The 12,257-nt window shown below is 41.5% G+C and overlaps 1 protein-coding gene across 1 annotated transcript in view; it reads right to left on the bottom strand.

Moving 5' to 3' along the window:
- VEGFC (vascular endothelial growth factor C) overlaps positions 1-12,257 on the bottom strand; it is an 83,844-nt gene that overhangs the window by 13,958 nt on the left and 57,629 nt on the right. The window contains exon 3 of the mRNA XM_059685795.1: positions 11,294-11,484. Coding sequence (XP_059541778.1) covers positions 11,294-11,484 — 191 coding nt within the window. The remainder of the gene's footprint in view (positions 1-11,293; positions 11,485-12,257) is intronic.

The following is a 12,257-nucleotide window of genomic DNA, read 5'->3' as shown; positions in this document are numbered from 1 at the left end:
AGATATCTCAATTATAAGAAGCATATTTTCTTCACTTGAAATGCATTCATTTCCAATTGCAGCTATTTTCTTAGCATAAGTGCCTCAGGAGGAATGGGCACAGATCACACCCAGACAGGATACTTTTATTAGCGACCGTGCTTGTGAGTTGTGTGAACTTGGAAATGCCATCTAACTTTTCAAAGCTGTTTGTTTCCTTAAAAACCAGTAAAATGAGGATGATATTGGCCCATTACTTCATGAGACTGTTATGAAATTATATAGGCTGAAACATGAATGTGCTCTATGTACTGAGTGCTGTATAGATGTGGGTGTTTAATTATTTGCATATGTTCTCAGGCTTCTAGATATTCCCCAGAATACTGTCCATTCTCCATCGATAATTCCAACATAGGGCCTCAACGTGTCCCAGCATGACGGTTTTGACCAGTTTCTTCTCTAAGAGACATGGGTGTATGCAGTTGGGCTGAAACCTTTGATTAGGTGACATGTCACTGGCAGAAACCCTTCGTGCTACGTGTAACTATTTAAAGAAAGATAATTCTGCAGTGTCTACAAATGCTACAGTTTTTCTACTTGCATGACATCTGCGGGCCCTACCTTAATAACCAGAGTGACAAAGGCAACATGAAGTGGCTTAGAAACGAGGCCATTTTAATATGGTGCATATGTAATTTTTACAAAGGACTTGTTAGAACTCGCAACAGTGGGAACAGGAGAGAGGTGTGCAGGTCAGCTCGCAAAAGCCTCGATTGTGCGTCTAGTAGGCGGGTAGATGTTTGTGCCTGGAGCTTGGAGAGCCATTGAAAAATCATCCGTATTAACATCGGAATCGAAGGCTGGGCATCGATACGGTGACCTGATGAGATAAAAAGTGTCTAAAACCAGAAAGCTGGGGCAGGAACATTTCAGGGTGAACAGAGGCAGGTGAGCGGTTCCCTAGCCTGGGAAGAGGTGCGACAGGCAGAACACCAGGCGGGTGTTAAGTCCAGGGAAGGCACAGAATGAGAGGAGGGCTTCAAAAAGGCATGTGTGGTCACAGGCTCCAGTGTCTCTGGGAAAGAAATCAAGGACGTCAGGGGGGAGCAGGGACAGCTGGGCACCAGAGTGGCTCTAAGGGCTGTGGCAGGGCCAGGCGTGAGGACAGGAGCAGCGATAGGGATGGGGAGACAAGAGGGGCCCCACAGGACTGGAGGGAAGGGGCTCAGATGGCTCTGGCCACAAGGGACACTTTCCCTGACAGACTGCATGTCATTCTTGCAGGATCTGTCATCGTCTCAAGTGACACAAGGCAGGACAGAGCCTGAGAGGGAAGGCTAAGGCCCTGCCTGAGATAAGGGCTATTGCGGAGGAGTTAAGGAGGTTTCCCCACCCCTGGACCTCAGGGGCACGCTTCCTGCTCTCAGTGATGGTGGCCACTTCAGACCCACCCCACGTGCCTCCCCCAAAAAGAGCTCAGAGACCATTATCAGCGATCTCAGGCCACTTCAGCCACTCCCAGTGGGTAATGTCCACAGTCAGGATATGCCCAAAGGCACCAAGTGTGTATTCAGGAACTGGGGCAATGAAGAATGTTCCAGAGAGATGAAGACCAGTTAAATGACCAGGAAGAAAGCATCTTCTTGGAAAAATAAGACTGGCTCTACACTTTCAAAGAGCAGAAGAGGCCTGTGTTGGCAGACCCGCTACAAGGATAAAGGGACAGGTAAGGAGGCAGTAAAAAAAGTGACCGTTTAGAGAAGTTTGTTTTTTTATTTTTTTCTTAAACTTGAAGAAATCTTATGCCTTCAAATTACAGGACAGCTTGGGAGAAAAATCTACTCATAGTTTAGCCATTTAAACAACAGAAAAAAAAATGTAATTATTGATGTTTCATTCCTCTTGTTTGAGTCTAAGTAGGCAACTGGCCAGCTGGAATTAGTTAATTTCATCAAAAGGAATAAATAGGTCAAAAATTAAAGTTAGAAAAGATATTTTCTTGAAACACTTCTTCTACCTTCAAATTTTGACCTGAGTTTCTCCAGTAGTTCAACTCTCTACCTGAGTGTCCCAGTGTGGGAAACACATAAGGGTCCAGAGAAGGATGTCTCTGACCAATAGAAAAAGGAGAAAAAGTCTTACTCATGGAGTTTTATTCATTTATCAATTTCAGAAAAGTTGGGAACACCTGAGAGTGTGCTGGGGGTGATTTGGCTAATTTGGCCTCCGCGGGCTGGTGTATAGAGAAGGGGCCTCTTCCCTCTATTTTATTCCCCGCTACTCTTACGGTGCATACATTGATTGACATTTTCTCATGTACAGTGATTAACTATTTCTACTACCTTTCTAATAAGTACAGTAACTTGTTTTCTTTACAGAACAAGTTGTGAATTTCATATAGCTCTATGTAATCCCTATGTTACTAAGAATGTCCATATACCTTTTTCCCTAGTCAGATAATAGGTACTTAAAAATGTAAACTTTTTTGAACTAAAAATAGTAATAATTAGAATCACATTATAAACTCACAGGTCCCGCTCCTAAAATAAGTCAGTGCACTTTTAAAATACCTGGAAGCTTCCCTTTTCCACTAGGGATGCATGAACAACCAAAAACATCACCTCAAGGGCAGGCAGGCGGTAGGCGGAGCCTGCACGTGCAGTCTGGCACTCCTGGGCCTTGGCAAAACCGCCCAACTGCCCTGAGCCTCCATTTCTCTCTAAAATAGGGATAATACAGCGGTGATTTCATTGTTGGGCTGTTTGATTTCCCCTCATCCTCCCCATTCTTCTTCAAGATTGAGCTGAATCTTTGGTAGAGGGATTACACATTACTAAGTTTCTCTTTAAAATCGTTCCTTGTTTCATTTTCAATAACTGTTTATTGAGAACCTAGAAGATGCCAAGTGCCAGGTGCCTTACTGGACTGTCAAGCTAACAGCTGTCAGTCTACAAGTCTTGCCTCCATGCAATTCTTAAGAAGCCCAACAAACAAAGGGAGGGAACTAGAGAAAACTTTACATATATTATGATTCTATGTTAGAATTATCAAAATATCAACTCGTTTACCACAAATGCTGTTAGTGAGCAAGAACCTCAGTTTACCTGTCTTATGGAAATGCATGCTGGCCATTATATGAAGATCTGAATCAACGCAGGACCTGTAATTTACTCTCGAAAGAGTCAGTTCTAGCCATACACCGGAGTGTTTGAGGCAATAATGGATCCTTTATATTTTAATAAAATAAGAATCCTTATACTATTGTCAGACTATTTTGTGCTTCAATGTGTACACAGTAGTGTTTTCTATTTTAGATTTATGCTCATAGAATGCAAGATTCGCGTATTAGGTTCAGCATTAGCTAATAATTCTATGTATATATGGGCACTTAGTCTATACTGATGGATGATGGTGACAATCATAATTTGATATTTTCAGCATGATGATTTTCCTAAGACAGTTTTATGCTGTGAAGTGAATTGTTCTTGAACAGTAAGATATAAACTTGTAATTAACTTAGGGTTCCAGTACTAATGAAAGTCACCATGGAAACTCAGGCTGGCCATCAGTATATGCCTATTGAAAGAGTTGCTCATTTTAAAGAAGATCAAAAGAACTTATATCCAGGGGGCATTTAAACAAGGCTGGAAATTGGGGGAAATACAATAGTATATGCTGTAAAACTGCAATAAAAAAGGAAGTGGCGATCATTTCCAACTGAGAGGCTCCCCATTGCTATCAACTGGAATTTTTTAATAAGAATGTTTAATAGTCAATTCTCACCAACAAGAATGAACTTCATATCAAGCCACTTTTTGAAACAATAGCTTGTTTACCCAGCATAGCAACCGTTGTAAAGCAACAGTTCCTAACCCTACTTATCTGGCAAGCTATTCAAGAACAAGGTGTAGGACTTCCTTGCTGAAAAAGTCCTGGATTAACCAAAGTCTAAAGGAATGTCTGTGTGCGTACAAGTAGGAAACAGAAAAATGCCTTCCTCTACAACCTCTTTACACCCCAAACAGAGCCAGTTTCCCCTCAGAGCAGAATATCTCGCTACCGTATTTAATGTAAACATTCCCACCTTCGTCCATTAATTATGGAAACATCTGCAGTCCCTGAAGAATATGATTAATAACTGTAAAGTCAGAGGAAAACACTCTATAACATTTAAAGAAATAATCCCTAAAAATGGAAGAAGATGAAAATTGAGGGTTTATTCTAAGTACTTCCACTGAGCATACCAACCACATACTGGCTTTCCCTCTTCTCTCCTGGTCCAGGAATTCACTCAGTACCAACCCTACCAGGGCTTCCAACATCTGGCTCCGCATTCATTTTAATATATTGTTATACATGAAATGTATGCACAGAGCTACCATTATAACAAAAACCCACCCAGGAGGTTTAGAAACACTGAGTAGAATTTGTGGACATGATCGGTGCCTTGAGTTGAAAAAATAGTGGACTTATAATAGATGCATTCATTTTTTTTTTTCTTTAGGCAGCTGCTATTCCTAAAGAGACTTCTGATAACTGGTATTGGTGTAGGTGGAGAGTTCTTCCTCCACATCTGGATCAAACCTGATTTCCAACAACTGTATATGCCAAAGATGAATTAGCTAAAAATTCAAAACAAACCACATTCCACTCGTTGCATACATATGAATGCAATAAGCTGATTTTCCGGGCAGCCACAGAGTTCTGTTTCATTAATGGAAGAGTTATCTCTGTTTGCAGCACAAATGGGCACCTATGAGTTTCATTCCAGAGTTGCACATTTTTCTTGGGTTTAAAAAATATTGCGGTGAAAGAACATTTTATGAAACGCCCAGTGTAACTCAGATATACCTGGAATGCTTTTGTGAACACACCTGCTTTTATTGTCTCTTTATCACATAATTAGAAAAGAAAGCAGTCATTTCTTTAGAAGATGGCAATGCGGAATGTGAACAGGTACTGCTGGAGTCGTTCAGAATGAGCTGGAGACCTGCTCCCGGTGGAGCCGCCTTCCTCCATGGACACTAATGAACAGGGCAAAGAGGCTCCAGTTTCCAAGGAAACCCCGTGACCTCAGAAGTCCTTTTCCATTGTCATCTTCAGGAAAAACATATGAGGTAAGTACCAGTATTTAAATAGCTTTTCAATTCAAATGTTTGGCTCGAAAGCAGATGACTTTCTTCTACTGCTACTTCAGTCATCAAATGATTGATGGTCTGCAAAATTCACTTTCTGCTTTTTGGTTACACCTCTTAAATATACAACCTCTCATAAGACAATCCACTGAAAGCATATGTTCATGAGAGAGGTCAAAAACCCATCCAATCAACTTCCGTTTCCAAAGGCCCTCAGATCTGAGCAGGGAGGTCTGAGCAGCTGCTATCGGATTAGGTCCCTGGAATGCGTCATGCATATGGTTTTACTTTGCAACTAACCAGGCTTCCTCACACATTCTGATAACATGCCTGCGTCCAGCCCCATAAAAGAATTTCTATGAAGTTTCCACAGAACACGTGGGTCTTACATGACTTACAGTACATTGTCCTTACAATTTATGGGATTCCAATTGGTGACTTTTATTGCTAAATGATGTGTCTGGAACTCCTTTAACAAAACAAAGCCTCTTTTTCTTTTTCCCTTCAGAAATTAGAGCAGTAGGAAACTGGCTTTTATGTTTGAAAGAAATCATCACATGCTCCCATTTATACGACATTGAAAATATCATAAAATAAACTCAGGAGAAGGTGTGACCTGAGTGCAAGCTTTTACAAGCTGCAATCTCAGTAAAACATGAAATGCAAATGAACACACTGCCCTCAGGGGCTCCATGCCTGGCTCTCCCGTGGCCCGTAAACCTCCTGGATACGCATTTGCACAAACCACTGCACTTCTCTTTCCAACACTGAGCCTACTTTCCATCACTTGATAACTGTTGATTTTCCTGCTAAACTATAAGCTCCGTTAGTGCAGGTCCACACATCGTGGGTGCTTCACCACACCTGGTCAATTAAATCCAAAATAAAACTACCCCTTTCGCTATAATAAAAAAAAAATCTGAGGGATTCTTTACGCAGGAGAAGCACAGGAAATTACAATGTCAAAGGAAGAAATGGTGGGCGGCCAATGATGAATACTGGCTTTCCCTCTTCTCTCCTGGTCCAGGAATTCACTTAGTGCCAACTACACCAGGGCTTCCAACAATGTTTATCAACATGATGTTTCCTCCCAAATCTGCAGCTGACGATCCAATCACTGCCGGAGAATTCTAGAATGACATGCCCAGTCTTTTCCTGATACCTCCATCTAAATACCACTCAGATTCTTCAAAATCAGCATGCTCAAGACTCTAACTTGGACCCCAAATCTGTTCCCTTCTATTTATTCATTCGATTTAGTGCCAAGTGTTTACTATGTGCCAACGACTGCACTTTGCCCTGGGGTAATAACCAAACACTAGCTTTGCTTTCATGGAGTTGAGAGCCTAGGGAATAAACCATCTGAGAGATAGGTAAGGTAATGATGCTAACATACGGGCAAAACGATGCTGTCACAGGCCTGGAAGTGACATGTGGTCTTAGGTCTCAGGATGAGGAGCAATTAGCTAGATAAGAGGGATATGGGAATGGTGGGAGGAGGCATGTTTCGAACACAGGGCACAGTGTTGTAATGACTTAGAGGTCAGAGATGCTGATATGATTTAAGGAATCAAAGCATTTGGGTGCTGGTGGAAAGTAGTCTTTGGGGAAAAGGCAGTGACAATTGAGGCTATAGATTTAGGTAGCAGCCAGATCATGAAGGGCCCTGGAAACCATGTTTAAGGATTTAACCTACAGAAGAGTGAGTGGCATTCAAAATATTTAACAACTTAGAATGTTTGCACCAACCAATCAGAACTGATGCTAGCCTGAGCCATCCAATCAGAAAAGAGCAGCTTATCAATGCACCAGCTGAATGCAATGTTCCTGAAGAGTTGAGTGGTATCTGATATATCATTTAGAAAAGAAAAATCTCACTGTTAACATGTGGCAGATGGATTTGAGGGAAGAAAGAGTGGGGGTTTGAGACCAGTTATTAAGCTGGCCCAGGTGTAATGGTCTAGGTCAGTGGTCGGCAAACTGCGGCTCTCGAGCCACATGCGGCTCTTTGGCCCCTTGAGTGTGGCCACGAAGTTTCAATCGCACTGTATGTGCGTGCCCGCACGTGGTATTTTGTGGAAGAGCCACACTCAAGGGGCCAAAGAGCTGCACGTGGCTCGTGAGCCGCAGTTTGCTGACCAACTGGTCTAGGTGATTGATGAACGTGGCCTTTGCCAGAGTGGGATCGGCAGAATAAAGGTATAGGGTGTGATTCTAGAGATTTTGGAAGGTAGATTTAGCAGGAATATTTGATTAGCCTTTTAGTGAAAGGAATGGCCAGCTAGATGAACAGTGTCATTTACTGAGACAGACGTTCCTGGAAAAAGAAGGTTTATTTACTTGCTTGTTGAATTGTGAGGGCGAGGTGGGATGGGGAGAATGTATAGGTCACAACCTCAGTGTGACACAGATTGACTGTGACCCTTCTGAGGGACAGCCCACGGGTTAAGTATGAAACCAGGAGACCGTGACCTGGGGATAAAGACTGGGGAGGAGTCACCAGGAAGAGAAAGCATAGATGAGGAAACCTAAGGTGTGTGTGTGGAATCAGAAAAGAAGGTAGCTTAGGGCAGAACCCTGAGGACCCAGTACCTTCTTTTCAACCAACCTAAAATTTTTAATTCTAAAAATCTGCAAATCTAAAAGATGGTCATGCCAGCCCAGCCGGTGTGTCTCAGTGGTTGAGCATCAGCCTATGAACCAGGAGGTCACTGGTCAATTCCTGGTCAGGGCACATGCCCAGGTTGCAGGTTTGATCCCCAATAGGGGGCATGCAGGAGGCAGCTGATCAATGATTTTCTCTCATCATTGATGCTTCTGTCTCTCCCTGTCCTTTCCTCTCTGAAATCAATAAAAATATATATTTTAAAATGCACATGCTCACATGAAAAATACTGTTAGTATAATGATATGCACTTAAAAATATGACTGCAATAAATATTTGAAATAAAGGCCAAAATAAAACTGAAAAACAACATAAACCAACAAGAAACACCAGATTGACTTCTAAAATTTTATAGATAAATCCTGACTCTATGAGCAGATGACTGAGAGGAAGCAGGTGAAATTATCAACACGATCAATCTATTACAGCAGAAGGAATCCTAAGTTCTCTGAAAGAAGATGAAAGAGAATGAGAGCTGATTCTAAATGACATAAAGTAGACAATTTTCTTATAGAAAAACATGTAAGTACTAGGCTACTGACCAAATTCCATTTCATCTGCACATATCTTAGCACTAAATGCTCTTCTAACTTGGCCCGTAAGCCTTCTACCTTCTAAGCCTCAACCCCTCCGAGGTCCCCTACCTGGTTGTAGGCTGCCCTGAATACACACCTACCCGTAAGTAAATACTTCTATTTACCAGTTAGGAAAATATGGGGCCCAACGAGAACAACATAGGGAAATAGAAAGTGGTGACGGAAAAACGGGTGACAGGAATGCTTAACTGAAGACTGTATGTATTTCTCTTGTTTACTAACAATGAGCTGTGTGCTGTTTTCTGAATTTAGATTTTGCCTAAGTGACTCCTGTTATCTATTTGGCCCATGTGTAAAGTAGGCATGCATTTACCAAACCAGTAGTTAGAGGACTGGAAAATTGACTTTCGCTCATTGTAACTATGAATGAAAAGAAGGGGGAGAATTTTCTCCCTGATAGGTTAAAGAAACAGTTATTTTTAAAAAGTTGAGCTAAAATTTAGAGCATACACTTCAGTTCGGCAAAGGAATCAATTCATTAAAAATTACCCAGGTGAGTTAATCAGCTATTCTATTATGATTAATCTTGAAGGCAGTAATTTGGAAATCTGGCTCAACAGAAACGCGTATGTATCAGAGAACCAACTTCCTGAACCTGGGAGTGTGTGTGGAAACTGGGGGTAAATGCTGTGGATGTATCCGTATCTTCATTATTGTTTCCCCGCTGAAGGATCCATAGCTTTTATGTGATTCTAAAGGGGTTGTTCACTAATCTGCGGTAGGCACTTGGGTCGCTAGTGAACAAAACAGACTCGCTTTTGCCGTGGTGGAGGAGATAGATATTAATCAACTAATGGTGACTATATTATTATAACTATAGGATTATAAGCTATAGTAAGTGTTTCAAAGAAAAGTATGAGAAACTATAAAACAGTTAAAAGAAATGTCGGGCCTCTTTCTGACCTTTTATCTCACGGAGATCAGAAAAATCTCCCAGGAGGACTTCCTTGTGCCACGTCAAACTTGAGGAGTTGAGGCCTGAAGAACTAGTCCCGTAACCAGGAGGGGACTGGAAGGCCAGGATAATCTAAAGGTATGTGCAAAGGCTCTGGGGCAGTGAGGGTTCCCAGAAACTGAAAAAAGCCTAGAGCACTGGGAGACAGAAGGTGAGGTCCAGGGGCAGATGCCGCTGCTAAGGCAGCACAGGCAGACATTCGAGGCTGAGGCAAAGATTTGGGGCTTACACCAAGCACCATGGGAGGTCCCTGAGAGGCCTGAATGCCTGAGACTGCCCACATCAAATGTGCAATTTTTAAAATACCACACTTTGGGCCAATGTGAAGAAAGGATCGGGAAAGGGGAAACAGAGGCAGGAGAGCAGAGAGAATGCTATTTCATTAGTTGGAAAGAGTGTCGAAGTCTTCGGGACTATAGGGATGGTGGTGGATATGGGGGTTCAAGACACTTGAGGGATGGAATTAACATCTGACTTGGTGATGGACTGGATTTGTGATGATGAAGATGCCCGAAAGGACCCTATGTTTCGGACTAGAAATGATGTCACATGAGGAGAGAGGTAAGCTAGAAGACCAGGGTGCTTTGTATGGTGGTGGTGGTGTTTGGGATGAGTTTGGTTTTGGGAGAAAAAGCTTGTCTCAGGAACTAGTATACAAAACATGTGGGCATCCGTATCTAAAGAAGACATATTTCGAAATATTTAAATATGAAAGTAGTATTTAATTTAAATATGAAAGTCCTACTTAATAAATTGTATGATAGAGAAGTTGAGACGTTTTTAAAAGAAAATTCATTTAAATTTTTTTTTGTATTAGCAAGGCAAAATAAAATTTATGGAAGAAATTAGTAATAAAAAGTAGTTTTGGATATTGTCGGTTAGCAACTGATTTTCACCAAGAAAATAAATTAACAATAAAACACGAATTTATGTAAAACTTTCAACAATAAAGAATTAAAAACAAAATGGGAATTTAAAGAAATGAGTGAACAAAACAAGAAATCCCAACACTACAATGATTATTATTCAACTCTACATCTTTACAATATGAGCACTTTGAAAGTGAAATTTCATCTAACAATTAAATCTAACAAGTCCTTTATAAAATGATGATTAATGAGCTCTGAATAGACAAATTTGATGGAATAGATGTTCAAAATTCATCTCTGAGTCTATCCCAGGTCATTCCATTGCTAAAAGAAACATGACCCTTCAGTATTTGGAAAATGCAATTAGGATATCAATACCTTTGAAAGATCTGCCACAGTGCTATTTGATTTAAACAAAACACCATAATAATAAACAGTATAACCTAGGACATATGTCATATTGCTCAACTGAATTATTTAAAAATATACACTAGCAAATGTATTCCACAAACTTCTTTTAATTCCTACAACACCCATATTTCTTTTCTTTTTAAAAAAATGACTTTTTTTCCCGAGAGTCTCAGAAGGCCAAAAATACTTTCATTGAGTTTGGCTGACTATAAAACCAGCAAAATTTTAATATTAATATCTTTTTTAAAGTAACTTTTTTGGAGACTATCCTACTGGCATAAGTATTTCTATTTGATAGAAAAGGTTTTTAGTTTCAACACTTATTAAAGGATTTAAAAGTAACTCATTGTCAAATGAAAATTTTTATCCTCAAAGATTAAGGTGTGTTTATGTGTTTGTATGTGTGTACACATATGTGTGCACACATGTGTATGTATGTGTGTGTGCAAGTGTGCATGTGTGTGGACATGAGTATATGCTCACACACATTCATATGCGTATTTATTTTCTTCACTTGGTTTTGATCCCACTGCGTGAGTTCATAAAACATCACTTTCTTGGTGAAATGCTCATCGAAACCACAAAATATTGAAAGCTTCACTTTATCCCCCCAAGAAAAGACAGGCCACTCGGCATGGCACTAGGTGGCTTTATGGGGCGGGAGTGGAGGCGGGGACACCTACCGTCTTGCTGAGGTAGCCCGTGCTGGTGTTCATGCACTGAAGCCCCTCGCTGTTGCAGCAGCCCCCACATCTGTAGACGGACACACATGGAGGTTTAAAGAAGGTGTTTGTGGCTGCTCCAAACTCCTTCCCCACATCTACACACACCTCACGTGGCATGCATTGAGTCTTTCTCCACTCATTATCAATACCTGCGAGTCATAGGGAAGGCCAGAGGTTACACAGAGCCACCAGGGGGCGCCCCCAGCAGCGGGGCGCCACTTACATTTGATCTCAGATTTTAAGACTCAAGTTTCATAGGTAACTTTACAGAAATCACTGACGGTGCCTGCACTGCCCTGTGAGCTGGAACACGGTATCATGAGAAACAGCGGCGAAGGATATTTTCTAAAAGAACCCATTTCTACAGCCCTGTCACCAGCTGAAGCAGATGTGCTTCCTTAAAATGACACAGATATTCCACAGCACGAATGTCTGGTTTTAGTAAGAAAACGGACATTTGCTATATAGACGTTCCCATGGTCTGCAGAGGTAGCCACGCCCATCTGCTGTGACATGCACGGCGTCCCTGGGCTCCGAGCAAATAGGAAATGCTGGGTTCCTCCTTTAAGCTGAGATGTCAATGAGACGATGGCTATCGTGTGGGACTCCCTTCAACAATGACGGTCAGGCAGGCTGTGTGGCCATTGGGGCAGTGCCATGGTGGCAGCTACTTGAAATACAAAGGTATTTGCAACTGGGAACACGGATCCTGAACTGTTTCCTCAGCAAAGTGCTCTCTCTTAGAGTTCCGCCTGCAGTGACTTCACGTTTTGCTTTTAGCCCCGTTGACTCATTAAATGCTGCGTTACAAAGCGTGTACGTCTCCAATGTCCTAGCTCATTTCCCCCGCATTTCTCTTAAAACCATGTTCTTTGGGGAAAGAGTACATACACGATTCATGACTCAACCATGAAGCCATTTT

The sequence above is a fragment of the Myotis daubentonii genome, chromosome 2 (assembly GCF_963259705.1).
Source record: "Myotis daubentonii chromosome 2, mMyoDau2.1, whole genome shotgun sequence".
Classification (NCBI taxonomy): Eukaryota; Metazoa; Chordata; class Mammalia; order Chiroptera; family Vespertilionidae; genus Myotis; species Myotis daubentonii.
Note: the sequence above shows the minus strand (reverse complement) of the source record. Positions and strands in the feature narration are given on the sequence as shown.